Genomic DNA, 27,672 nt, shown 5'->3' with positions numbered 1-27,672 from the left:
TGGCACTCACTCGCGCCGGCCGCCGCCGAGCAGGCAGCAGCCGCGTCAGGGCCGTCCGGGGGCGCCGCCGGCGATGCCCGCAGCCCCCGCCGCTCCCAGCCGGGCCTGCTGAAACGCCCCCGGGCCGGGGCCGCGCCGAGTCTGGCCGGGCCGCGCCCGGGCGGGGCCGCTCTGCCTGCATGACCCTCCGGCGGCGCGGGGAGAAGGCGACCATCAGCATCCAGGAGCATATGGCCATCGACGTGTGCCCCGGCCCCATCCGGCCCATCAAGCAGATCTCCGACTACTTCCCCCGCTTCCCGCGGGGCCTGCCGCCGGCCGCCGGGCCCCGCGCCGCTGCACCCCCGGACGCCCCCGCGCGCCCGGCCGCGGCCAGCGCGGGCCGCCGCAGCCCCTCCGACGGCGCCCGCGACGACGACGAGGATGTCGACCAGCTGTTTGGAGCCTACGGCGCCAGCCCCGGCCCCGGCCCCGGCCGCAGCACGGCGCGACCGCCTGCCAAGCTGCCCGAGGACGAGCCGGACGCCGACGGCTACGAGTCCGACGACTGCAGTAAGTTTCCCACCCGCCGGCTTCTCGCCCCCGCCCCTGCGCGGCTGCTCGCGCTCCCGACCTCGCCCGCCCTCGGATCCCCCGCGATCTCGGTTCCCCCGGCACACCCCTCGCTGTGTCGCTACCCCCGGCCGCGATGTGCGCTCTCCGCGCGCCCGGCACACACAGCCCCGACACAGCCCCCGAGAAGATCGGAGAGGTGGGAAGTTTGGGGGCCCCCCGGGGGTGTCCCATTTCCGGGGCCCAGCTCCCCGGAGCCCGCGCCGCGCCCCCTCTCGGCCCGCCCGCTGGGAGCCCCGGCGAGGGCGGCGGCTTTTGTTCCCAGGCAGGGCGGAACTGCGCCCCGGGGAGACACCAGTTGCTGCCGACCGCGCGGTCGCTCCCCTCTCCTGAGCCCGCGGCGGACCGGCCCCTCGGCCGAGGGTCGGGCTGGGCGAGAGGCAGAGGGCGCCCGGGGTCCGGTCCGGGCGGCCTCCCTGGTGGGGCCGGCGGCCGCAGAGCGCGGCGGCTTGGCTGGCGTGGGGGCCGAGGGCCAGGGGACCGCGGGGCCGCTTGTCCTTTGGAGAAACCTTGGTGGTTCCTCCTCCCGCGTCCGTTGGTCCCGCCGCTGCGCTCGACCGGGCCGCCGACCTTCGCCCACCTGTTACACCCGCTTCCCCGGCCGGGAAGGGTCCCCCACCCCAGCCCGCGCCTCCTCCTCCGGGGCTGAGCCCCGAGCCCCAGGGAGTAGGCAAGCACCAGGGCTCCCGGGGCCTCCGGGGCCGAGGCCCAGCCGGCTGGCGCTCCTGGCGCCTTTCTGGGCTCTGAGGGTGCCCGCGCAGGGACTGGAGGGGAAACCGAGAACGAAGAGGTCGCCGGGCGGTGCGGGAGGGGTTTACGCGGGACTGGGGTGGGGGTGGGGCAGCGCTGCTCGCCAGACCCCCAGCCCAGCTGTAGCCCCAGCCGCGTCACTCTCAGAGGTGGAAAACCCTAGTCAGACGCCGGCATTGCCTGGGAGGTGGACCTTTCCCGGGGCAGGGGTCGCTCGCCGACTTCCCCCAGGCTCCCCGGGTCCCATCCCCCGCGCAGCGCAGCGAGGGTGGCTGCGTCTGGCTTGAATGCCCACATGGGCCTCAGGTTGGGGGTCTGGAGTTTCCCCCAGAATAAAATGTGCCTCTGGAAGCTGACAGTGGGGGTGACCACTGCGGGAAGAGGTGGGGCCCGACCTCTCATCACCCTACCTAGGGAGGCCCAGGAGGTGCAAGTGGGAGGAGGCCTGTCAGACCGTGGGTCGCTCGGAGCCGGGCCTGTGCTGGGAAGCTGCCTGCTCTGCACTTTCTTGGGCCTGGACCACAGCCCTCTGGCCAAAGTCTGGCATAATGAGGCCCTGCCCTCTGGGCATGGGGATGGGAAGCAGTCCTCTCCGTCCACTTTCCTGCCGGCCTGGGGAAACTGGGTCGGGAGAGTCTATTGCCCTCCGGGCTGTGCCCTTAATCTTCACCACCACCCCCAGCTCCTGGCACCCTGGGCAAGGTGCACCCCCTCACTTGCTGTGCCTTTGGGCAGGCCCTAACTGAGACTCAGGTCACCCCTTGGCATGTCCTGAATCTTCAGCCAGCTCCAGAAGAAGGGGTGAGGAACTTGTTCCCATTTCCAGCATCTTTCCCGCTATGCCAAGGGAGCAAGCGAGCAGGGCAGGGCTTCTGCCTGAGCTTCAGGCCCTCCTGGTGCCACCCAGGGCCCTCTGATGACATACGGCTAAGAGGTGAGAAATCTGGTTGTTTCTTTTGGCTGTCCCTGAACCCACAGGCAAGGAGGGGACCCGAAAGCGCCCCATCTTCAGTCCATCCACTCAGCAGTCTTCACAGAACACTCTCCTAGCAGCAGAGAGGGAACAGGGCTGGGGCCCCGGACCCAGAGAGCTCCTTGTCCTGCCAGGGGACAGACGCACTTGAGGTCAGCGGTACAAGGTCCGACACAGCCTTGCCAGCCTGAACCATGGGCTGGCCACACCCATGTCACCAGGGCACTCTGCTGAAAAGAGCCAAGGAGGACGGGGTGTGGCTGAGCCAGGGCCAGCTTGGCCCCCTCATTCCCTTCAAGGGGCAGCCACCCTGGGCTTAGACCCCCTCAGTGGCCGAACAAACATCCCACCATGGGAGCACAGAAATCTTGGCTCCTGCCCATGGGGGGACCAGGTTCCGGGGTAGAACTGCTGCTCTCTGCCCAATACTCCAGGCTTTACCCCCGTCTCAGCTCTGACAACCAGATCCCCACAATAAGCCTAAATGATTCAAGCCAGATGGTTCATTACAGCTTTAGCCAGGGTTATGCTATTTGCTGCCCTAATTATTGGATTATGTCTGTTCTAACAAAAAGAAATTAGGACGGTTGCTCTGTTGTCCAAGGCCAAGAGTGAAGTGCTGTTTATTTATTCGGCCTTTTGTTCCTTCTCTTTAAAGCCCATCCTTTATTAATTCACCTCAAGGCATAAGCACAAAATTGACAGGTTCCAAATTGATCTAATAGAGGAGCGCTGATGGGGAGAAGATGCAGAAATGTTATAGTTAGAAGTGTCCCCCCAGTGCCCTTCCCCTCCCAGTGGTCCACAGTGCAGCCTGGCTAAGCTGGACTCTGCTGCTTGCTGCCCTCCTAATGGGTCCTATGTCCCACCCTCCGCATGTGCTGCTCCCCTGCCTGAGATGCCCTCCCACCCAATCTCCACCTGTGGAAACAGTCCATTCTTCAAAGCTGTAATGACTAGGATATTTGGGGGTTATAGGTAACAGAAAAAAATTCAGAGTGCCTTAAACAGTGAGGAGTGTCGAGGTCATGTGGCACTGGGGTAGATTCATGCAGCTGCTCATCAGCAGCGTCAGTGGTGATGGTTCTATCTTTCCACATGGCCATGCCCTTTTCCTCTTAGGCTGACCTCCCTCATGGTTCAAGGTGGCTGCTGCAGGTCCAGACATCACATGTAACAGTAAGATCCTAAATTTGATAAGGATCAGTTTCCTCTCCCATGTCTCAGTTTAAAAGTGAGGAAGCCTCTCCCAGAAGTCCCCAGGAGATCTGTCCTTCTGTCTCGTTGGCCAGAATTACATCTCTTGCCCATGCTTACACCTGCCCCTGCATGATTCACCCTGGGCTAGGTCAGGACTGATCCCCACAGAGGCCTGGAGCAAGGATGGAGGGGAAGAATCGCCGTTAGGCCTGCCCAGAAGTCCCTCAGCTCGAATAATTTCCCTCTGCCCACTGGCTGTGATTCCCTTTCCTTGGAGCCAAGTCATATTCTACCCGGACCGTATTTCTATGCATTTAACCTTATAAGACCAACTAGGTGTCGGGCACTCTGCTGAGTGTGGAGGTTCCAGAATGCCTGAGACATGATCTCTGCCGTCAGGGAGTTCATGGAAACCATGACACACAAGCAGCCCAGCAGTGAGGACAGGGAGTCAGGAACCCAAATGGGAAGCACCGGCTTGCACAGAGTTCCCCCACAGAGAGGGTGCTCTGAGGCTGGGAGGAGGGAGGACGCAGCCTGGCTTAGTGGAAGGAGGAAGAGTCCAGTGGCTGGAGCAAGGGGCAAAGGCCTCTGATGATGAGGCCGAAGCGGCCATATCACAGTGGGCCTTGAATGCCACACCAAGGAGGTTGAACCGAGTCCAGATGGCAGTGGAAAATTTTTGAACAATGTAAAGCAGGGGAATTAATAGGTTTATAAAAGTCCTAACCCTCTGCCTCTGAGCTCCCGAGAAGCAGGGCTATATGATGTGTGGCTCATTCCTCTTTGTACCCCCTGCAGCGCCTGGTCAGTGCCTCAGTTTCCCCAGCTATGAAACGCTTTCGACGCAGGCTTGATCATTTTCTGTGGTTCTTGCCATGGTTTTGTTGTTGTTGTTGTTTTTAAACTATTTCAGAGGCTGACATTTTTCTTAAAAAAACAAAACAAAACAAAACCAGGGCTGGTGTCCTGCTCCCAAGGGTGTACAGGTGAGGAAAGTCCAGGTGCAAACCAAGGTCAACATGATGCTGTCAGTGTCCATCAGCAGAGCAGAGGGATGTGCTGCCTTAGAGGACCTGACAGGGGCTGGAGCTTGATTTTCTCTGAATTAGCCCCATTAAAGCTCTATAATTATCAACAAGCTGGTGACAACTCTCAAAGGCCCATTAGTGACCAAGCCTCATTATTTATCCAAGGCTGTTAACTTCAGCCAGGAGGTGTGATCTGAGTGGCTGGAGGACAGGACCCTGTGGCTCACACAGACAAGCACCTTCACCTGCCCTCGGGGCCCGCCTGGCCTGCACAAGCCTGGGGGTTTTTCAACTCAGAGGCTCCTCCAGGGCGGTGGCTGAGCCCTTCCCGCTCCCCACACCCCAAAAGCAATTCTGTTATTCTCTCTTTCATTTCTCCGTTGCACCCTCTCAAGAGTTCAGCTAAACAAAGCAGCAGAAAAAAATTTTTGGAAGCCACTAAGCTTTAAGGCAGGAGCTATCAAGATGGAAGTGAAGAGGCTTGGATTCTGCTTCCAGCTCTGCTGTGCCACCCTGACCAAATCACCTCCCCTCTCTGAGCCTCATTTCTCCAAATAGGAAATAAAGACTTTGGGCGATGAGCCCTCTCAGAGAGCTCCACCACCGGCAAGTCTCTAAAAATGGTGACTGAGCTTCTATTTATAAACTATTATTTCTTATAAAACTTGCATTGGAGTTCAAAGAAATTCATCAATCCCATCCTGGGGCAGCACTGGGCTTGCTGTTCCTTCCTGGGAAGCGAATACTGGTCCCGTGTTGGTTTCACTGAGCAGCATTGGGCCTTCCTTAAACACGGATGTCTGTAGAGCCAGTGGAAGGGACCCCTCTCCCCTCCTGGAGCTGAATTTCCCAGTGGGGACTCTGTCTGCTGGCTTGTCCTTCTCTGGAATTGGGAACCGGGCAGAGATCGTGGACTGTGTTGTTTTAATAGATGAGCATCACACCATATCTCTGCTCCCATGCGAAGCTGGAGAATGAGTTGGTTTGGATGGACTGGCCGTGTGGATTGAACATCTGCTCTTTGCTGGTGTCAGAGGTGTGGCCGAGGCATGGTCCCTGCCCTCAGGAGGCTAATGTCTGGGGGGCACAAGCCACAGGTTAGGTCTGAAGGGAACAGCAGACTGATTTACTGTCGCGCAAAGCCAAGAGCTTTAGAGACTATTATTACAAAAGCCTGGGCCTGGAGAAGCTTGGCTGTTAGTTGTTACAGACGTGGTGATAGATCACTGTCTTACAGCACCTCACCTGCTTACCCGCACAGAGGGGAGCTAAGATACAGGCAGCAAAAGGCCAGATACACCTGGACTAAAGCACGCATGCTCTGCTCAGGGAAAAGGACTTTAGGCTCCACCCAAGGCCTATTGACTTTTTTTTATTTTTTTTTGGCTGCGTTGGGTCTTCGTTGCTGCACGCGGGCTTTTCTCTAGTTGCGGTGAGCGGGGGCTACTCTTCGTTGCGGTGCATGGGTTTCTCATTTCGGTAGCCTCTCGTTGCAGAGCACGGGCTCTAGGCGTGTGGGCTTCAGTGGTTGTGGTGTGCAGGCTCCGTAGTTGTGGCGCACGGGCTTAGCTGCTCCGCGGCATGTGGTATCTTCCCGGACCAGGGATTGAACCCGTGTCCCCTGCATTGGCAGGCGGATTCTTAACCACTGCACCACCAGGGAAGTCCCATGGCCTATTGACTTTTAGTTTAGACACAATTTTAACAAGTATTCTCACCTGGTTTCATAGACGAAACAAGTAACTAGTGAATAGGAGAGAGAGCTGTTTGTGCTTCCAGGGGCAAGTACTCTAACAGGATTTTCAAACTGATGGCAAAGGAGGAGGCGGAAAAAATGAAGAAAACCTCAAAAAAGAGTGGCCACCTGGGATCCCTCGGTGGAGGAATCATCTCACATGCCCTTCTGTGTCTGGGCTGGGACTCTGACACACAGAACAGTAACCGTAGTCATAGCAATGACTCAGGTTATTCCGAAAAGTGTGACCATTTGTGTATTCTGCTCACGAAGGCTGGGAGGGGAGTGATCCAATTCGGAATGAGTTCATTCCAGAAAGTGTCTCAGAGGGGCAAGTACAGTTATCTAGAAGAATCACCTAAATGGATCTGCTCTTTCTATAATTGTCTACTGAGTACTTTCTGTACCCCAGGCATGGTGTTAAAGCACAATGCCATGAGGTGGATGCTGTTGTGTCTCCATTTTGCAGATGAGGAAACTGAGGCACACTGAGGCTAGATACACTGTCTAAGGTCACACAGCAAGGAAGTGCAGAGCCAGGATATGAACCCAGGGTCAGACGTCAGAGGGCAGGTCTCGCACCCTACGGGTGCCCCCGCGAGACAATGACAGAGACAGTGAGCTGTGTGCCTGACCCTGTGTTAGAAGCTGGGGTGCAAGACAAGTAGTTGCTGGGCTCGGCCAGCAGGCTGTGGTTTGCTCTAGACCCACACTGGGGATCCCTGGCCTCCCCCAGAGCATCACTCCAACCACTCCGCCCCCCACCCTCTGGGTTGGCCTGTGGTTGGAATGCCCCTTCCCCCAGCCCCAAGGTGCACTGGCCAAGCCCTACTTGTCTTGCATGGCTCAGGTGAAGCGTCACTTCCTCCAGGAAGCCTTTCTTGATGGCCCCAGTTCACATCCAGGCCAGGCGTCCCCCCTGAGCCCTCCATCAGTCCTGGCCCACTAGGCTTTGTTCTGACCAACCCTTTTCATCTGTTCCTCCCATTAAGCTGTGCTTTCCTCGGGGCAGGAACCCTGTCTTATTGATACCTTCGTTCCCGGAGTCTGGCATATTGTAAACACTTGGTAAAGAATGAATGAATGAATGAATGAATGAATGAATGAATGAGATGCCAGTTGACCAGCCCAGCAGCCTGCAAGGAGGATCTGGGCTTCTGAAGACATGCTGTGAATGTGTACCTCGCAGGGGAGAGATTTGCCCCTGAGGTCTGCTCCGACCCACAATCCCAGCCTTCAGGCCGGGAACCGTGTCGGTGAGAAAAGCCACAGCTGCCGCGTGTGATCACGCCCGAGGGTGGCAGCGCCCTCTTCCCGCCCTCGGGAATCACTCACTGTATTTCAGAGGCTGAGGGTAGCAGCATGCGGGCCCGGCTCGCTCCTCACACCCTGCCCAGGGCTCCCGAGGGACCAGGGAGACGAGGGAGCCGCAACCCCAAGTGCTGCTGGCGGGTGGTGAGTGGGCCAGCCAGTCGGCCGGGCCGGGGCCTGCAGTGCTGCAGAGCCTGACCCCTCTGCCTTCTCGCACACCCCGGGACCGTTAAGAGGCAGGGGGAGCTGGGGTCTAGAGCCCTGGCCGGTGGCTGCAGCAGGAGGACAGGAACCCCTTTAGCTGAGCGCGCAGCACACGTGGCCCCACCCTGGACCAGCCACGGGCCGCGAGGCACGGCGCAGGCGTCAGGGGCCCGCTGCCCGGCTTTGACTCTCAGTTCACCGCTCGCGGTGTCTGGAGGTGACGGGCCTAACCCCCCCGCCCCCGAGCCTCCTCCCCAGGGTTTGGGGGGTCGGTATGCAGCAGGTGCTCTGCTGGTGGCAGTCAGCGCGGTCACCGTGGCACCCCGTCCGGCCGCGCAGGGGTGGCTGACGCTTCTCCGCCGTGTGGGCCCGGCGTGACCTGAGCCCTCCCTGTCTGCAGCCGCCCTGGGCACGCTGGACTTCAGCCTGCTCTACGACCAGGAGAACAACGCTCTCCACTGCACCATCAGCAAGGCCAAGGTAGGCCCCACCTGTGTGCAGACGGTGGGGAGGGAGTTCTGGCTTCAGTCATCTCAGCTGCTCCTGAGGTGAAGCTGCCTCCCCTACGGCGAGGCTTTCAGGGGAAAGAGTAGAACAGAGAAGCCGGAGAGAACGGGGGTGGGGGGCAGCTTTCAGGAGACAGAGGCCCCAGAGCTGGGGAGCTGTCGAAGGAGGGAAGGCCGGGCGGGGAGGTGACAGGCCTGTCCTGCAGGCCAAGAGGAAGGGTTGGACTTGGGTGCTCCGGACTCCCCGAGGAGGCTCCGGACGCTGACGCCGCGCCAGGCGGGGGATTAGTCTCTGGTCGCACCGGCCTGAGCGTCTGTAAACCCCACGCTGGTCCTGGCCCCCGTCAGCTCTGTTCTCAGCCACGCTGTTCCCTTCGTCCCCACACCGCGACGCTCCCCCTGGGAGGAAGGTGCCCAAGTTGATGCTCTCCCGCAAGGTAAGGGCAGCCGTGCGGCCTGGTAGACCTCCCGGTAGAGCAGTGGAAGGGCCTGGGCCCGGCTCAGAGCGAGGAGCTTCCGGCATCGCTGCCCGCGCCCAGCCCCGCACCACCAGCCCCGCAACCCGCGAGCTCCTCCGCCCCTCCTCCCGCCCTGCCCGTGGCTCTGCTCACCCAGAGGGGCAGGCTGCCTGGTTCGGCCCGGCTGTGCCCCACCCGGCCTGGGCCGCCGTGGCTGGGCCGCCGTGGCAGGGGTGAGCAGTGTCCCTGTTGGGCCAGCACCACCCCCGCCCCTGCCTTCTCCTCTGGGAGCTGCTCGGGCTGTGACAGGGCACGCCCTGCCTTCCTCCCTGCCCTCCTCGAAAGGGCTCCAGACCTGCCCTAGGTACAGAGCTGGGAATCTGATAACCCCCGGCTGTGCTGAGGTGGAGGGCAGGGTGCACGGCCCCGGCAGACCCCTTCCCCTCTCCCTCCACCCAGCTGTGTAGAGGTTGTCCAGGCCTGGGGACTGGGAATGGGCACTGGCTGCCAGGCTGCTCGGGCCAGAGCCGTCCCTTCTCCCCACCCAGACTCCAGGCCCCTCCTGTGCTATGTGCCCCGCCTTCCCTACCCAGGCTCTAGAGGGGCTATGGGGGTGTACTGTGTGTGTGTGTGTATGTGTGTGCACACGCGTGTGTCCACTTGGGTTTGTATCACTCAATGCATTGGAGATGGGGGATGGGAGGACCCCGAGCCATGGTCGCTCCCACATTCTCCAGTTCATCCTCTGCTTAGATCCAGTTCTGCAGGGGAGGGGGCGGTGCAGGCATCGGAGGAGCTGGGGCTGGGCTGGGGTGTGGGGTGTGGGGAGGAGCCCCAGCGGGTAGGAAGGCTGAGGCCGACAGGCATCCTCTGGGAGGATGCCAGATGCCCCAGCACTGGACCCTCCCTCTAGGTGAGCCACCCTCCCTCTAGGTGAGCACAGCTGCCTCAGTTTGCTCATCTGTAAAATAGGGTTAATCATCCCCACGTATGTGGTGGTTGTGAGCATTAAATGAGTGAGTGCTCAGTACCTAATCCTGTCCTGCAGGACAGGGCCTGGCGGCAGACACCCCCCACCCCACACCACACGCACGCACGCACGCACGCACATACGGGCACTCATATCCACAGCAGAACTGGAAAGTTCCACTTTTGTGCGAAAGGATGAGAGGTGGGATGAGAGGCCTGTGTTGGGAAGGTCTGCCTCTCTGCCACGGTGCACGCAGGGCCACCCGGCCAAGCCTCCTCCTGGAGCCGGCCCCACGGAGCAGGGCAGAGCTGGAGCCCAGGTAGCTCCCGGCACAGCTCAGATGCCTCCACCCTCAGCCGCTTCTCCGGCATCTTCCAAGGGGCCTGGCATTTAGGGGAAGGGGGAAGCAAATGCCCCACCAGCAGGCCCCGTGTCAGCATTGCCTCCTCAGCTCCCCCAACAACCCTGAGATGTGGGGACTATTAACCCATTTTACAGATGATAAAGCTGAGGCTCAGGAGGCAGATGAAGTCATCCACTTACCCAGTTGATAAGTGCAGGAGCTGAGACCTGAACCCCGGCCAGCCTGGCTCTAAAACCCGTGGGCCCCTTCCCAGTAGCGGAGCAGTGCTGGTTGGAAGTTGGAAGACCCCACCTCAGATCTCAGCCCCTACCTGGGAGCTTCTCCGAACCAAGGTGGGGAGGGGGGAGAAGAGCCTCAGCTCCCCTGGGAAGTGGGGGAGGTGGGCTGGTCATGAGCAGCCAACTTGTACCTCATCTTTGAATGAGGTTGTGAGGTTGCCATCTCTACCCCACACGTGCCCCAGCAGCCTTCCTCCATCCCCGTGTGCCGTCCCGGGAGCGTGAGGTCAGCTAGGCCCCTGTCTGTTTATGGTTCCGCGAGTTCCTTGGCTGTGCACACTTGACTGGTGGTTGAGTGAGTGAGGGGTGCCACCTTGTGGAGGGACCCTCCATGGCCGGCCAGCCTGTGTGGCCTCTGGGGACACAGACTGGCAGGGGGCTGTGGCAAAGCCAGAGAGAACTTGAGCCTGGTCTCCAGGACACAGAACGTTTTCCCGTGGCCGCAGAGGGAAGCGTGTGGATGAGCAGACAGAGGGTCACAAGGGCCTAGGGTCTGTGAGGGAAGTCGCAGTGCATGGGGAGCAGGGAGAAGGGGGATCGGGAGGAAGGAAAGGCCTGACCACAGCAGGAGAACGAGAGCCTCATTCAGAGAAAGTGAGTCACCTGGCCTCCAAGATAAGGAAAACAGAAAGAGGCTGATCTGACAAAGGCACCCCGTGTCGCCTGCCCAGGGCCAGACGTTTGGGGCAGTGGGGGGTTGGGGGGAGATCGCACCAGCATGGAGCCTTCCTCGCCACCCCCCATTCTGGGGGTGTGGGGCAGGATTGCTTCTGTGAAGAGGGTCGTGAATGGACCCAGCCAGGAGGCCCAGGGGGCAGGGATGCCTGCTGACCCAGGTGCCTGGAGGCCTTGGCAGCTGTGTCCCCAAGCCCCCAGTTACACCCTTTGCCATTCTTCTCTGCTCAGGGCCTGAAGCCAATGGACCACAATGGGCTGGCAGACCCCTATGTCAAGCTGCACCTGCTGCCAGGAGCCAGTAAGGTAAGGGGCCTGCCTGTCGTAACTGGGGCCCAGGCTGGGCTTGGGGCACCCAGGGAGGCCTACAGCTCCCACACCCACTCAGAGCCCAAGCAAGTTGAGGGGTTCACTCCACCTCCACCCAGAGCACCCAGTCACCCCCACACCCTCTAGGCCTCCCAGGGACCTTGAGTCAGCACCACCTGCCTACTGAGTTGGGGAAACTCCCTGGGAGACTTTCTAGGCTAGCGTTTTATAAGAAACACTCTCAGCTGGACGTTAATACTGTGTGTAAACAAAGGGTTCTGTGGCCAGATAACACTGGGAAACATTGTTAAACAGGTTTCTTTACTGCAGGACTTACCAGAGCCTTTAATGTGTTGATGGGCTGCTCTGTGATGCCCCACAAGGGGGATGGGGTAGTCAGCAACTGCCCAAATTATTTGACTACAGAACCCTTGTTCCTGTACCAGATGACCTGACAAGCAGACCAGCCCAACAGGTGCATCTATGAAAGGAGAGGGAAAAAAAATTTTTTTTTAATTCTCTATGAAAAGCATCAAGGTGGCCTTCAGCACTAGAAGATCAGAACTTGATGAGACTTCCTTTCATACGTCCTACAGTTCAGTGTAGTTTTATTTGTAATGTCATGGGAGGGAAGATCACATCTTTTCAGAATTGGGTCCTTCCCTAGCCCACAGATATCTCAAGGGGTGAGTAGGGCAGACCCCATGCTAGAGGGGACTCAACTGGAGTCCAGCAGCTTTGTTTCCAAGTAGAGACCTGGGCGGAGGCAGAGGGACAGGGGACACAGGACACAGGAGCGTGAGCAGCAGAGCCCAGTGGCTGGTGTTCTTGTCCTGGCCTCCTTCTTAGAAGCCAAAGTTGGGGAGTTCCTTCCTGGCCCTCGAGTGACCTGATAGAGAGGAAGAATCAGCAGTGGGGGCAACCCCCTGAGCAGAGGGCCTCCCCCACCACTGCTCAGGACAATTGCAGACCAACTGGGGGGTCCCACCCCCAGGTGGCCACCCCGGGCTGAGGAGCCACAGGCTGCTGGGGCCTGAGTTAACTTTGGGGCCCGGGCTCCCCCTGGTCCAGGGGCGCCATCCCAGAAGGGAAGGCAGGGCTGCAGGAGAAAGGGCAGTGGACCTCCCACTACACCTGGAGGAGCAGGCTCCCCACTCCAGGCCTCTCTGTCCTCATGCTGCAGGGGGGACCCCCAGGGCTGTGAAGGCCATGTGACCAGTGGAAGGGGCCCAACTCGGGGGCTCAGTGACCATGCGTCTCTAGACTCCTGGGACCTCAAGTCGGCAGTACCTGGCTGCTGAATCCTAGGGACCCCCTATAGGATAGATTCCTTTGTAGGGCAGTTTCATAGAGCACCTTATAGAGAAGGTCGTAAAAACCAGGCTGAGAGAGATGTGGTGTTACGCCCCGGAGCCTAACCCTCAGAAAGGGTCAGTAACCCACTGGGCTCCACAGAGCTTATGTAAGTGGTGGAGCTGGGATTTGAACCCAGGGCTGTCTGACCTCAAAGCCTGGGCCGGTTTGTGGCGGACATCAAAGGGAATCGGCTACGGAAGTCAGGGTCTGAAGGGGGCAAGGCAGGTAAGGAGTCTGAGAACCAAGCTCTCTGGAAGCACTGAGGAAGGAGGGGAGGCAGCCCCCAGGCGTCCTCCAGGAGAGGTGCCTTCCCGGCAGGGGCCAGCCTGAGCGAAGGCGAGGAGGCTGAGGGAGAGAATCTAGGTCCAAGCCAGGCTTCGCAGCTGCCCAGACCACGCCTCCTGCAGACACCCTCCCCCCGCCACACACCTGGGCACGCACCTGGGAGGCAGGATTCTCCTGTTGTAGTTTCCTAGGGCTGCGCTAACAAATGACCAGTAACTGGCTGGGTTACGACACCACAAATCTCATATACCTTCCGGTTCTGCAGGGTGCGAGTCCGACATAGGTCCCACTGTGCTACAATCACGTGTCAGCAGGGCTGCGTTCCATTCTGGAGGCTCGAGGGGAGAAGCTATTTGCCATTCCTTTCCAGCGTCTAGAGGCACCCCCTTTGCTTGGCTCGTGGCCCCTTCCTCCATCTTCAAAGCCGGTGTCGCCTCTCTGACTTTCTCCCCTTGTCATGCTCCTTTGGACTCTTCTCTCGCCTCCCTCTTCTACTTTTAAGGGCCCTGTGATGACGTGGGACATGGCCCACCCACATCATCCAGATAAACCCCCTGTATTGGAAGTGCAGCATCTTAGCCGCTGGATCGCCAGGGAAGTCCCCAGTCGGCCTATGTTAAAGTCAGCTGATTAACAACAGCGTTAATCCCCCTTTGCCAGGGAAGAGCGCTTATGTACGGGATCTGGGGGATTGGGATGTGTTTGGGGCCATTACATTGCCCGTCACCCTCTTTGACACTCAGAGGATCATTTTTGCTCTCTCCAGGCAAATAAGCTCAGAACGAAAACTCTCCGAAACACTCTGAACCCCACGTGGAACGAGACCCTCACTTACTACGGGATCACAGATGAAGACATGATCCGAAAGACCCTGCGGTGGGTGAGACCCCGGCCCGCCGGCTCCCCCACCCCACCCAGCCTTGTCCACAGGGCAGGCCCTCCCCACACCCCCCCGGCCCACCACCTGCAAATCCGCACTGACTTTGGAAGCAAATTGAGAGGCCCCTTTGCCCTCCAGGATCTCCGTGTGTGACGAGGACAAATTCCGCCACAACGAGCTCATCGGGGAGACGCGGGTGCCCCTCAAGAAGCTGAAGCCCAACCACACCAAGACGTTCAGCATCTGCCTGGAGAAGCAGCTGCCGGTGAGTGGGCCACAACCTCCAGTCATGGGCTCTGCAGCCGTCTAGGGCCCACCCTGCCATGAGCGCAGGGCCAGGAGCATTTATTGAGCACCTATTATGTGCCTGGCACAAGTGCAGGTGCTGGGGAGACAGATAAATCTCCCTGCCCTCATGAAGTTTGGGTGGGAGACAGACCAAAAATGAAATAAACGACCCAAACAGATAGTCTGTTCAGCAGGGATCAGGGCCGAGAAAGAAAGCATGAGAGGGGTCAGTGGGTTAGACGGGTGCTCTGGGAGGGCTCACTCGGCGAGCAGGGAATATTCCAGGCAGAGGGAACAGCAGTTGCAAAGCCCTGTATGGAAAAGCGCCCAGCCTGTGGGAGGCACAGGCAAGAGGTCAAATGAGAGGGGCAGAGCAAGCGAGGGGAGGGGGTCCTGGGAGCTGAGAGCAGAGGTTGGGGGTTTGGGAGGCTGGGAGGACTCTGGCCTTATCCCTGAGTGAGATGGGCCACAGGAGGGTGCTAGGCAGGGGCCAAGGCATCTGAGGACATTTTAACAGGCTCCTCAGAGTGGGAGGGAGTGGAAGGCCAGGGTGGGTAGACCAGCAGGGTGGAGGGAGGAGCAGGACTCAGGCCTAGGCGGGGCAGCAGTGGAGGCAGGAGGAGGGCTGAAGATCAGCATCCTCAGGCCTGGGGCCCGAGCACCTGGGAGGATGAAGGGTCATTAACTGGGATGCGGAGGACCATGGGAGGAGCAGCTGGGGGTGCTCGGAGCGCAGCTGGAACACGTTAGGCGTGAGGTGCCTGTGAGATACCCAGAGGAGACAAAATCATTCTTTCCTAGAAATTGCAATTGTTTGAAAACGTCAAAACCAATTTTGCCCCCTGGTCGTCGGCAGCAGCTGAGCCCTCCCAGAGTCTCTGAGCAATTTTCCCCTCCCCGTTCCTTCCCCTCCCCAGGCCTCCCTTCACCCAGTTCAGAAGGGCCGGGAGGGGTTGGCCAAGAGGTCCAAGGCCCGGGACCCTAAGAAACCTATGCCTTCAGGGACTGCATGGTGTTCAGGGCACAGTCCCCTCCCCAGGACGATACCCTACCAGAGGTCTGGGCAATGGGAAAGCTCAAGAGGACAGAGTCCAGCGGCTGTCCCCTGAGTGCCTGTACCCCTCCTCCACAGGGCCCTGAGACACATGCTTAGCGCAGCCTGGCCTGGAACAAGTGACCTGAGGTCAGACCTCCCTCCCAGAAACCCAGCTCTGTCTTTTTGCATAAGTTGAGCAAATTGTATTCCATTATCACATTCTCTCCCACTCATAGATATTAGTGTGATGGAGATAACCTTTTTAATTTTATTATTAGTTACTAACCATAGGTGACCCAGTTTCTCCAAATGATATATGTCACTTATAAAAGGCAACACCAACTCCTGCTGGAGTTGTGTTTCTGAGTTTTGATCCCTGACGTAAACAAACACCTGTGTGGTGTGTGAATCGTGTGTGAGCGTGGAATGTATGTGTGAGCACCTGTTTCATGCACGGGGAGGTGCGTGAAAGCATGCATGCTTGTGCACCAGGTGTGATCAGGGGCTTGCTTAGCCTTGCTTGAATTTGCTAGGATCTCATTGGTCCAGTTCAGGGACCCACAATGACAAGGGTGCAGTTCAGGATAATCAATCGGCAGTAAAGTTTAATTTTGATGATACCTTTTAGATTTTACTTAGCCTTGTAAACCCTATTCGTTCTCCGTAAATACTGAACGATGCCCAGTTCAATGGTCTTCATGTGAAACAATTCAAAGTATATCCTACCCTAAAGAAACAGCTGAAAGTATCCTGGCTCATTTATACTGTTTAATTTTCACACATCACAACTGCCACAAGAGCCATGGTTTAGTGGGGCTATCATATACACAAAGCCCCAGGCCCGAGTGGCAGGTAGTTAAATCTCACCCGCCTCCTCTGAGCCACGGGTACAGGCTGCCTGAGCGCTGTGTTGAGAAGATACTGAGGCTGCATTTGAGCTCAGGGTGAACGCAGTCATCAGCTAGCCATGTCTGCTCTGGGTGTGGGAGTTGGGGAAGGTAGTCCTTCCTTCACCTAACAGGAGCTCCATCTCTAGAGAGGTGCAAGCATGGCCCCTGCCCATGAGGGGCCACGTAAGCTGCCGTTTTAGTGCCAGGCAGCGAACAGTCAAGAGCAGAGGGACCGAGTGCAAGAGGAGCCTGGCAGAGAAACCTAGGAGGGGCCTTTGGGGGTCATAGGGCTCAGGCTGGGTGGACAGAGGGTAAAGGAAAGGGGTTCCAGGTGAGTAGCAGCTGGAAGGTAGAAACAGGTGGTCTCAGGAGGGTGAGGAATGGTCTCAGTGGACTGGCTGGGGTGGGGAGGCCACACAGTGAGGCCTAGAGTTGAGGTCTGATCCGAGGCAGGCGCTAGACAGGGCAGGCCTAGGCCACACCCCACCTGCCTCCTAGCTCCCCCTGGGGTTGGGAATGTGCCTAAGAAGCTCCAAGAAGCACCTTCCAGGGAGACCCCTCACCACCCACCGGGCTCCGTTTGGCCTGGGCCCGTGGCTGCAGGAGAGGTGGGAGCAGGCAAGGACAGCTGAGTGACCGCCCACCTGCCCCACAGGTGGACAAGACAGAAGACAAGTCCCTGGAGGAGCGGGGCCGCATCCTCATCTCCCTCAAGTACAGTTCGCAGAAGCAGGGCCTGCTGGTCGGCATTGTGCGCTGCGCACACCTGGCTGCCATGGACGCCAACGGCTACTCGGATCCCTACGTGAAAACGTGAGTGTGCGGCCCAGGCCAGCCGCCTCCTTCCTCACTTCCTCACCTCCAGGGACTGGGAGGTCTGTGCATCGAGATCAGTGGTCCGTGTGGCAAGTAGTTGTGTGAAGCACCGGGGGTGCTGTGCCCACGAGGTCATACTCTTCTATGCTCCTTGGGCAACTCTGTGGGTTGAATCTGGCCAAACCTATTTCTCAGATGAGGAAACTGACGTCCATAGCAGTTGAGTGGCAGCCCAGTCACGCAGATAGAGAGCAGTTATCTCCTGATGTTTGGCAGGTCTCTCTGTGGTCATGGGGCCCAGGAAAGGCTGTGTGCAGGTTGGAGGACAGGAGGCCAGGAGATCCAGTGAAGGGACTCCATCAGGGCTTAGGGCTGGGCACATGTGGGCAGTGCTCTATGGTACCACAGACGCAGATAGGGGTCCACCAAGCCCTGCCAGGTGGGGCTTCTGGTAGCACTGGGGAGAGACTTAACTCGGGGCCCCAGAGCCGTGAACCTGGGTCAGGACAGGCTGTGATCCTAGCTCAGGCAGGAGCTGGTGAGGGATAAATCCCGTTTGGAGAGGGATAAAGCCTGTGTTTTGGTGACCACCATCTGTGCTTTGGTGCGCTCCACAAACAAAAGATGGATGTAGTGAGGTTGTCTTGAAGGGTAGGACTTGGGGAGGAATTTGGCTCAGCAGAAAGGAGGTGTTTCTGCTCAGGGAAAGGGACAGAGGGTTTAAGATAGTTAAGAAGCAGGGATGGCTCTGGCCTCAGGGGACAGTAAGGAGGCCCAGGTGACAGAGGCCACCACAAGGACTACTGGTTTTCTGCTCAAAAAACAATGTTGGGCCCCAACTTCAACCCTTAGCAAGACAGTGATTTCCAGTGGATCAGAGGCCACTGGGAACGGAAATGCTGTAATAGCTCAGAAGACAATTAGACTCTTAAAACAGTGGAGGGAAGTGATACTCGGTAACCTAGAAAGATGCATATGCCCTGTGGCCGCATCACTTCCCTTCCAGGTCTGTGTCCTAGAGACCCAGGCCCTGGCGTAAAGCTGCTTTTGCAGCATTGCTTGTGACAGCGATAAGATGGAAGTAGCCTAGTGTTCATCAGCAGGTTAATAAAATGTGGCATCTGTGTACAGTGGAGTACTATGCGGTTGAAGTGAATAAATGAGGACCAGGTGAATGAACGTGGCCAGAGCTATGCTGAGCCCAAAGCAAACTGTAGTGGGGGGCACCAGTGTGATACTGTAGTGATTGTCTCTGGGGAGGGAGGACGGTGCCTCCCCCTCTAACTGTGATGCTAGAGGGTTTTTTCCTAATTTTTATTTTATTTATTTTTGGCTGCATTGGGTCTTCGTTGCTGCGCGCTGGGCTTTCTCTAGTTGCAGCGAGCGGAGGCTACTCTTCGTTGCAGTGCACAGGCTTCTCATCGCGGTGGCTTCTCTTGTTGCGGAGCACGGGCTCTAGGTGCGCAGGCTCAGTAGTTGTGGCGCACAGGCTTAGTTTCTCCGCGGCATGTGGGATCTTCCTAGACCAGGGCTCGAAGCCGTGTCCCCTGCATTGGCAGGTGGATTCTTAACCACTGTGCCACAAGGGAAGGCTGGTGTGAAATTTCTAAATTGGGCTCAGTTCCCACCTGCCAAGTTGATAGGAATTCCAGGGTCTCATGCTGGGTTATCCAGAAAATAGGGTCTCACCTGGTACAACAGAGGGTCCAGCCACCTCCCACAGCCAGGGAGAGGCAGCCCTGGCAGGGCCTGTCCACCGTGCCTGGGGCTTCCCCTGCCACAGGTGCGGTAGTTGCTGGGCCCACCCTCCAGCCATGGGCCTTTCAGACAGACAGCTCTGTGGGTGTCCCGCTGTATCAGAGGGAGGCCCCAGCAGCTTAGAAACCCCTACATCTGATTGGAATTCCCTGGGTGAGTTGCACGGGCTACTGCTCAGAGCTCCCTATCTCTGAAAGGCCCCTTCATGGACCATGGGCCTTCTCTTTGCTGAAAGTAGGGGAAATAAAGGCACAGGTAAGATTCCGAGCAGAGCATCTGGGGCCCCGAGAAGAGAGCTACATGGAAGTGCCAGGTGGGGGATGCTGAGGAGCAAAGCTAGATGGGCCAAGGTCTTTTGTTGGCACCCTTATCATCTTTATAAACTTCACCCCAGATGACAGCTACCTCAGTTTCCCCAGGCTGGAAGCTGACCCCAAGTCCAGTTCTTCAGGGTCTCATGATGGTTAACAATCATCACTAACACATACCGAGTAATTGCTGGGTGCCAGGGCTGTGCCAGGCCTCTTTGAAGCCCCCCAGCAGCCCTGTGCAGTACTTGTTACCATCTCCATCTCACACCCAGGGGCACTGAGAAAGCGCAAAGCAACTTGCTGTGCTGCCCTAGGCAACCCCTTCCTTCTCCAGCCCTCTGCTGTCTTCTAGGGGCCTCAGGTGAGCAGCAGTCGCTGCGCAGAAGGGACCAGCGGTGGCACTGGTAGGGAGGCTCCATGAGCCCTGGTGGCCAAGGCAGGAGGAAGTGCTGATTGCTAGGGAGGGTGAGCAGCCATGGGCGGGCCCCTGGAGCGTGGCCAGGGTGCACTTCTCGCCCACACAGGCCACACTCCCTCGGGAAGCTCCCCTGCAGTGGTGAGGTGAGGCGAGAAGGGACTCCAGGCAGGGAGACAGCATAGACAAAGGCCTGGGGGCAGGACAGGGGATGACCCCTAGCTGGGGCCTCGTGAGGATCACTAGATGGACACTGGCTGTGCAGCGCTGAGGGAGCCTGGGACAGCGTCCCTTCAGGGCCTTCCGGAGGCAGGGCTGGGAGACACTCCCACTGTGCAGGACCGCCCCCATCCCTCCTCCTCGCCCCCAAAGTAAAACAGGCAAAGACGAGACAAGAAGTGCATGGAAGCTTGTAAGGAATGCAGAAATTCACCATCTCTGGGTGAGGGTTTAAGGGAACCCCCCCCAACCTGTTTAAATAGTCATCTTTATTGAGGTATAATTTATATCCAGTAGGTTTCTCCCCCCTTTTTTTTTTTTTTTTTTTTTGCTGTATGTGGGCCTCTCACTGTTGTGGCCTCTCCCATTGCGGAGCACAGGCTCCGGACGCGCAGGCCCAGCGGCCATGGCTCACAGGCCCAGCCGCGTCGTGGCACGTGGGATCCTCCCGGGCCGGGGCACGAACCCGTGTCCCCTGCCTCAGCAGGCGGACTCTCAACCACTGCGCCACCAGGGAAGCCCGGTTTCTCCCCTTTTGAAGTGTGACTGACTGACGTATACAAGCTTGTCACCACCACCATGGTTAAGACCCAGATACCATCACCCGAGAAAGGTCCCCTGGCCCCAGTCAACCATTGATTTGTTTTCTGTTGCGACAGTTTTGCCTTTTCCAGACTGACTTACAAAGGCAACTCCTATATAACCTAACGCTCTGGGGAGCCAGCTGCGTGGTGCCTGAGCCTGGAGCTCGGTCTGTAGGTCTGCATTGCCAAGTAGTCGTCCGTCAGGTCATCCCAATTTCTGATGGCTGTATAAAGCTGCTAAAGAACAGGTTTTTGTGCAGACCTGTGTATTCATTTCTCTCTCCACCCCCAACTTCTGTTAATACATATTTTCTAGTGTTTCTATAATGAACCAGTATTTCTTATGTAATAACAATCACAACTTTTTAAAAAAGTGCACAGAAAAGCAATAATGAGGTGCCACTTTCTGTGTTCACTGATCCCACCCAGTGCCAGGCATCAAGTTGGGTACCAGGAAGCTGGTGGTGGGTGAGACAGATGTGGTCCTGTCCGCAGGAGCAGGGCAATTGTCACTAGTGTCCATGCAGGGACAGGGTAAGAAGCTTCGCAAAGGAGAGGGCCTGGCTTCTGAGCACCATCCCTGTGCTGAGCAGCTGTGTGACCTTGGGTGAGTCCCTCCCCCTTTCTGAGCCCCAGATGAAGACTGCTGTTGTGCATCGAAGTCCAAGGAGCTGACTGATGCCCGTGGAGGGGGCTGGCCGGCTTCCCTCCTTCCCTTCAGGAAGCCCTGCTGTCACTGCCCAAAAGACCTGTTTTCCTTCCTCAAAGCTCCAGTGAGGTAGTGGCAGTGGCTGTACAGCCCAGCTACTATGCCACAAACTGCTGCGTTATACACTTGAGAAAGATGAATTTTATAGTGTGTGAATTCTATCTCCATAATCTGCTATTACAAAAAGAAGAGCTCTAGCAAGGGACCAACTTTGCTAAAAATGTTTTTCTGGTGGGAAATGTGAGCTGTGAAAATTAGACTTCCAGAAATAAAATCCTCTTTCCTAGGGGATGGAGGGGCTCTGTGACGTCAGGAACGGGCTGTGAACAGAGGTCCAGGTGATGAAGGACCCACTTGCTTCTCCCACTGCACTGACCGCTCACCTTTGTCACAGAGTAGTGCTGGGGACATCCGATGGTTAGGATGAACGGGAGGCCTGGGAATCTCTCTCTTCCAAGCCCTGCTGGCTCCATGTGTACTCAGAGTGTCTTCTCACCCTCTGCCTATTGATTGGTTATAATTCCAGATACCTGAAGCCAGATGTGGACAAGAAATCCAAACATAAGACAGCGGTAAAGAAGAAAACCCTAAACCCAGAGTTCAACGAGGTACGAGAGGCTGGTGAAGCCCTGAGCCACTCACTCTCCCTGAGGACAGGGGACCCCGGAAGGACTGGGTTTTTCAAGGGTCACTGTGGGAGCTGGAGGTTGGGGAGGGACTGACAGGAGAGCCCCCAGCCGTGGGGTAGGAGGACTGGTGGGAGAAGTGAGGCCAGGCTGAACCAGGCCAAGGTGGTGCAGACAGAAGTGAGGAGAGGCCTGGAAAACTCTTCGGAGGATTGAATTGATGGGATGTAGCCATGTTGGATGTGGAGGGGGTGGTGTGAGGATGTGAGTGGCCCCAAGAAGGTGGGCGCAGATAGATACCCAGGTCCTCAGCCCAGGGGGTGGGTGCAGCTGGAGAGGAGCTCCGAGGGACGAGATGAGGGAGGGGAGCCTCTGACAGAGCCTGAGTGACTCGGGTGCAGGCAGAGAAGGCCGAGGAGGTGCTGCCAGGGAGCGAGGGGGACACCAGATGTTGAAGGATCCTGGAAGCTGGTGGGAGAGAGGGTTCCACAAAGAAGGGAGTGGTCAGCAGAATCAGACCCAAGAGAGGTCAAGCACGCCAAGGCCGCCAAGTGTGCATTGACTTGCAATAAGGAGACTCTTGAGGATCCTGAGAAAAGCAGCTTCAGTGATAAAGGGGCAGGTGGGTCAGAGGGAAGGGGACCCCGAGGATCTGGAAGTGGGTGAGATGGGTGAGAATCCATTATCATCCACTGCTGTGCACTGGCCACCGGCCGACTTTACAGGCCGTGTCATTGGTCCTGACACTCCCCTTCTGGCCACTAGGAATTCTGTTATGAGATTAAGCACGGGGACCTGGCCAAGAAGACCCTGGAGATCACCGTTTGGGATTATGACATTGGAAAATCCAACGATTTCATCGGTGAGAGGACACGATGGTAATGTTCTTTAGCAACATGCCCAGCCTGGGTTCAGCAAAGGGCAGGGGCCCTGAATTAGGCCACAGTCCTGCCTTCCTGGCCTGTGGGGAAAGTTGGGGCCATAGACATGATCCAGCCTGACCCCATCTGACAGAGAAAGAGGCCCAGAGAGGGAAAGAGGCCTGGCCGAGTCACACAGCAGTCTGTGGTGGAGCAGGGGTAAGAGGTGATGGTCAGCCCCTCAGGCTGGACTCTGAGCCATTGTGGCCCCAAATTTCTGATGGGCTTGGTGGCTGTGCACAGTGGAGCTGCCCTGGCACCAACACAAGCCACTGTGCTGCTCCGCAGGTACTGCTCTGGTCCTGGGTAAAGGAAGAGCAGGATCCCTGGGCCCTGATTGGGGGAGTGGGGGGTGGGGGCTCCAAGAGTGTGATAGTCAGACCACGGTCCACCCTCAGAGTGGGTGGGCAGGGAAGAGAGTCTGGCCTTGGAGCACAAAGTCTGGGAGGGGTGCCAGGGGGTACTGGTTCCAGAGAGACCCTGAGAGTCAGAGGTCACCGTGTCCCGGCTGCCTCTTGGCTCCCCTCTGCAGGCGGCGTGGTTCTGGGCATCAATGCCAAGGGCGAGCGCCTGAAGCACTGGTTTGATTGCCTGAAGAACAAGGACAAGCGGATCGAGCGCTGGCACACGCTCACCAACGAGCTCCCGGGGGCCGTGCTCAGCGACTGACCCACCCCACTTGCTCACTGCACCCACCCCTGCCCGGCCCAGCACAGGCCTGGCCCTGGGCTTCCTCAGCTGCCACTAAGGGCCTCGCCCCCAAGTTTGGGGAGATCCAGGACGCCTGCTTGGACACAGAGCCACTGCAGCCCCCGTTTAGAGGCCATGGAAGGCCCAGCCCCTCCGAGGGACAGCGGGGGCAGAGAGCTGGGCCTGCTTTCGGCCCCCTGGGGCCTGAGAGGGCCAGACGTGGAAGAAGAGGACCCTGGCCTCAACACCCACCTGGAGGAAGTAGATGGGGCGGTCCAGAAGACAAGGACCCTACTAGAGGTCAGCAGTGAGTCGCAGGGGACCCCAGGCTGAGAGAGCAGGGGTGCCATCAGGGAGAAGGGCAGTAAGAGAAGGAGAGTTTGGGCAGGGGCAAGACAGGACTCTGAAGAAAGTTCATTCCCAAAAGGAGGTTCTGACTACATCTGTTCATCTCTGGCATGACTGGGTGGGTGGAAAAAAGTTGACCTGAGAGCCAGGAGTCTGGTAAAGATCCTGGAGCTCCCAGTGCATGTGGGCACAGGCCAAGCGCTTCACTCAATGATTCCACAGGCCCCTGGGGATGAATGAGACCCAGGGCCTGCCCTCAGGGAGGTCCCCATCTAGTCAGGGAGCTGGAAACAAACCATTACAATGGGGTTGTGAGGAATGCCAAGGCCAGCCTGACCCACCTGCATGTTCTGTGGATTCTGCTGACTCGGCTGGGAGAGCAGGGAGGGCTTCCTGGAGGAAGTGATGCTTTAGCAAGGTCTTGAAGGGTGAGTGGAGTTTCTAGGCAGACAAAGGGGGAAGAGCAGTGTAAGCAGTGGGAACCATATACAAGGCCTGGAGGGGAAAGGTGATTTGGGCCAGGGGCACTGTCTGGGACCCAGGGTCTCTCTGGGAGAGGGAGCAGGGTTTGTTAGGGGCAACAGCACTCAGTCCTGCTCCCACCCCTGGCTGCCAGGCCAACTGGGCTTGTAGACATAGGGGAAGTGGCTTAAACTGATGTTGGTGCACGGTCAAGTTCAGTTCTCAGACCCAGCTCTCCTACCTTTGATCTTTCTCCTCCTGAGGAAGCTGGAGGATGGATCCTGCCTCTCGTTCCAAGCTTAAGCATCAGGTCAGCTGCAGTCAAGAAGAGAAAGAGTCTGTTTTTCTCTGCATGAAAAGAAGCAAAAAGTCCTCCTTGTCCTTACCCTCCTCTCCCCTTCCCCCACTCCCCCCCCACCCAGGGCCCTTCTGGGTTCAGGGTTGGGAAGTGGGAGCCCCAGGTGGCTGCCCCTGCATCCTAGCCCTACTGAGATCCCTTTCAGGAGTACTCAGCAGCAGTCCAGGGCCTCGTTTCTGGGAAGGGCTGGTTCTGTCTTCCAGAAGCTAAGAGAGAGCCCCCTGCACCCTGGGTGAAGGTCTCCAGGAGGGGGTTGAGGGCATCAGAATCTTGGGCTCAGGCTTTAAGCCCCGAACTTTTCCTGCCGACTAAGGGGCCTTCAGGAACACTGGATGAGCAAAATGCAGAACCCAGGAATTTCTGTGTTCAACCCATCACTGCACTGATGGGCAACAAAGCCCAGAGAGGGAAAGTGATCTACCTGAGGCCTTCCAGCCCTACCACAGCTGGGGCAGACCAGGTTCCATGGCCCCTACCCCACCACCTCCAGCCCAGAGCTCTGGACACCACACCCACACCAACGCTTGTACAGGGCTCACAGGGGCATTGGGGCTAGACCTTATGCTGCAGACACAAAGCACATTACCATCTGAGGCCTGGGGTGATCATGTGAATCCCACCAAGTGCCCATCAGCCTTTTTCCATTTTGCAGGGGAAATAGGACTCCAGCCCCCATACAGTACCTGGCAAACTTTGCTGGTCAGGGAGTCCTGGTTTTCCCTAAGGAGGCTTTGTGTGTGGTAGGGGTTTTACAACCACTGTTGTCTTGATGAATCTTCACAGCCCTGTGAGATGGGTTTAATTGCCATCGCCACTTGACAGATGAGGAAGGAGATTCAGAGAGGCTGAGTCTATTTATGAGGAACCTTGTGTCTGGGTGAACTCTGGGTTATCGTCTTAGCTTTGCCTTTTGGGCGGGGGGCAGGTTTCTCATTCAGAGAGGAGCTTCATGAATTCCCTGTAAACACACGGAAATGCTGAATGGCCAAGTTAGAAGTACACCTAGAGCGTCACCTAGTACAACTTCCTTGTTAGACACATAGCAAGCAGAAGAGGCCTACACAGGACCCAGTTGGGATAAGAACCCAGGACACCTGGCACCTAGTCCAAGGCCTTCTACTGCCCTAGACTGTGCAAGAGCAGATTTGGTCCTTAAACATGGTCCCAGCTGACCACAGGGACAGTCAGGCTGGGAGGTGGGGCTCCTGGACAGCTAGCCCGAGTGGAGGATGGGGCACTTGGGTAGAAGACCTCCCAGGGAGAACCTTCACTAGGACCCTGGCACTGTTCTGGACCCCTTACAGGTTGTATCTGTTTGTTAGAGAAAAAGGCGCTTTGAGAAGCTGCAGTGTGAGCTCTCCCTTTGACCCCAAGCTGGCATCTTTCCTCTGGTCCCTCAGCCCCACAAAGATGGTGAATTTGACACCAAACAAAAACAAAACAAAAAGTCATTCCAAAGTCAGATGTCAATAACCAGGGGGTCACCAGGTGTGGCATCCACCGCCATCCCCACCCCCCTGCCTAGTCTCAGCACCCACCGCCACCAATAGCTAATCCCCCACGGGCCCGTCTTCCAACCCTGAAGCGGTAACCTCCTGACCTCTAGTGGCGAGAGCGAGGAACTGCATCTCCTGGCCCAAGCATGTCCTCCCTTTGTTCCTTCTCCAACCGAGAGAACCTCCCGATGCATGGACTCTGGCTGTCTTCGACGCAGACTCGTGCACTGCTTACCACCGTTTTGCTATCATGTGACGGCTGCAGATACAGTCCTGAAACTGCAGCCCCACACACAATTTTTGTACTTTTGTCTGACCTACCCGAAGATGTCCTTTTTAAGTCTTGTTAATATTTATAATAACATATAATCCAAAGTAAATGGAAACGTTCATTGTGATCATATGGGCTTGGAAGACTCATCTTAATAGATTTGAATGGGTGAACAGGAAAGAACGAGAGCCCAGCAACCAGGGCTTATTCTGCACATTGTCTCATTTACTCTTCACCAAGAATCCATTTGAGGTAGGTGCCCATGTTACAGATGGGTAAAATGTTTGTCCAATCACAGCTGGTTAGTGACAGACCAGGATTCAACTTATGCCTCCCAAGACATTTTATGCCATGTTATCATCCACACATCCAACCAACAGCTGTGGAATGTTAACTCCAAGGCCAGCCACTGGTCTAGGCACCTGGGGCAGATTAATCAGCACGACAGTTAATAAACAGTAAACATAACATGTTAAAAGATGACAAGGGAAAAAAAGGCATAAAGGAATCCTGTGGGCAGGGGAGGCTGGGCTTAAATAGGGAGATGTGGTGGGCCTCCAGAGAAGGTGACTTTTGAGCTGAGACTTGGAGGAGGTGAAGGGGGCAGTTCTGGGGAGACTTGAAGAAAAGTGCTCCAAGTGGAGGGAACAGCCAGTGCCCCTAGAGGTGGGGGCAGGCTTGGTGTGACAGGAACTGCAAGGAAAGCGATGTGGGTGGAGCAGGTTGGGGCAAGGAGAGAAGGGTAGATGAGAGCATAGGGAACGGGGGACCGGATCAAGGACGACATTATAAAGTCTGTGGCTTTCACTCTGTGTGAGATGGGAGCAACCCCAGCTTACCTGTGAACAACCTGTGGTCTGTGGTGATCAGGCCCAGTTTGGAGGTCCCTCTGGTGGTGGTGGTGTGCCTGTGGGTCCAGGGTTTGAGGTCAGTATCCAGAGCAGCGGTGGCTGGGTCCTAACAAGAACCAGCTGTAGCATGATTTTGGTCAGTGTTCTGGCCAACCTCCCTTAGCAACCGCCTCTGTGCTGGCCTAATTTTCCAGGCCTCCCGCCCATTCTCTGAAGTACCCAATATCCTTCCAGTGCATTCCTTTTCTGCTTACGTTAACTAGAGTCGGATCCTGTTATTTTCAGCAGAGAAACCTGCTGGTGATCTGGTGCAGTCTGATCATCTAGGTCTCAAGCGTCACCTCTTTGTAAGGCCTGTCTTGACAACCTCAGTCACTTTCTCCCGCATCAGCCTGCTTTCTTTTCTTCACGGCACGCACCACCAAAATCACCTGTGTATTTGCTCATTCCTTTCTCCCCTCACTAACCTTCATGAGAGTAAGGGCCACACCTGTCTTGTTTACCACAGTAGCCCCAGACCAGGACTGAGCATAAGGCAGGCCTCGAGTAAGTATTTGTTGAATGAATGGATGAAAGCTGCCAATATGGACACTGTTTGAAAGGAGCCAAGTCCATGAGTCTGGAGCATGTGGTTATGAAGATGGCGGGTCCAAGCCCAGGTGAGTATGCACAAGACTCCTGTTAGCTCCAAAGACTTCTGGGGTACAGATGAGAAATGACCCCAAGT

General features: G+C 57.2%; 1 protein-coding gene and 1 long non-coding RNA gene across 3 annotated transcripts; one reads left to right on the top strand and one right to left on the bottom strand.

Moving 5' to 3' along the window:
• Positions 1-179: 179 nt before the first annotated feature.
• Positions 180-23,853, top strand: DOC2B (double C2 domain beta; the record flags this gene model as incomplete). Its single annotated transcript, XM_082603362.1, has 9 exons — positions 180-552; positions 8,217-8,296; positions 11,299-11,373; positions 13,784-13,893; positions 14,036-14,162; positions 16,767-16,924; positions 21,450-21,531; positions 22,315-22,411; positions 23,002-23,853. 9 exons carry the CDS (start codon positions 180-182, stop codon positions 23,136-23,138), a joined length of 1,239 nt encoding a protein of 412 aa, XP_082459488.1. The 3' UTR covers positions 23,139-23,853.
• On the bottom strand, positions 19,872-27,453 carry LOC309793106. 2 transcript variants are annotated; one of them, XR_014291881.1, is made up of 6 exons: positions 26,934-27,453; positions 25,928-26,102; positions 25,011-25,285; positions 24,211-24,284; positions 23,849-23,948; positions 19,872-21,453 (listed from the first exon to the last, which is right to left on the bottom strand). It is a non-coding gene; the product is annotated as an uncharacterized lncRNA (long non-coding RNA). The 2 variants fall into 2 exon arrangements; XR_014291880.1 differs by having other exon boundaries at positions 25,011-26,102.
• Positions 27,454-27,672: the final 219 nt, after the last annotated feature.

The sequence above is a fragment of the Mesoplodon mirus genome, assembly GCF_964341445.2.
Source record: "Mesoplodon mirus genome assembly, chromosome: 18".
In the NCBI taxonomy this organism is placed as follows: domain Eukaryota; kingdom Metazoa; phylum Chordata; class Mammalia; order Artiodactyla; family Ziphiidae; genus Mesoplodon; species Mesoplodon mirus.
Note: the sequence above shows the minus strand (reverse complement) of the source record. Positions and strands in the feature narration are given on the sequence as shown.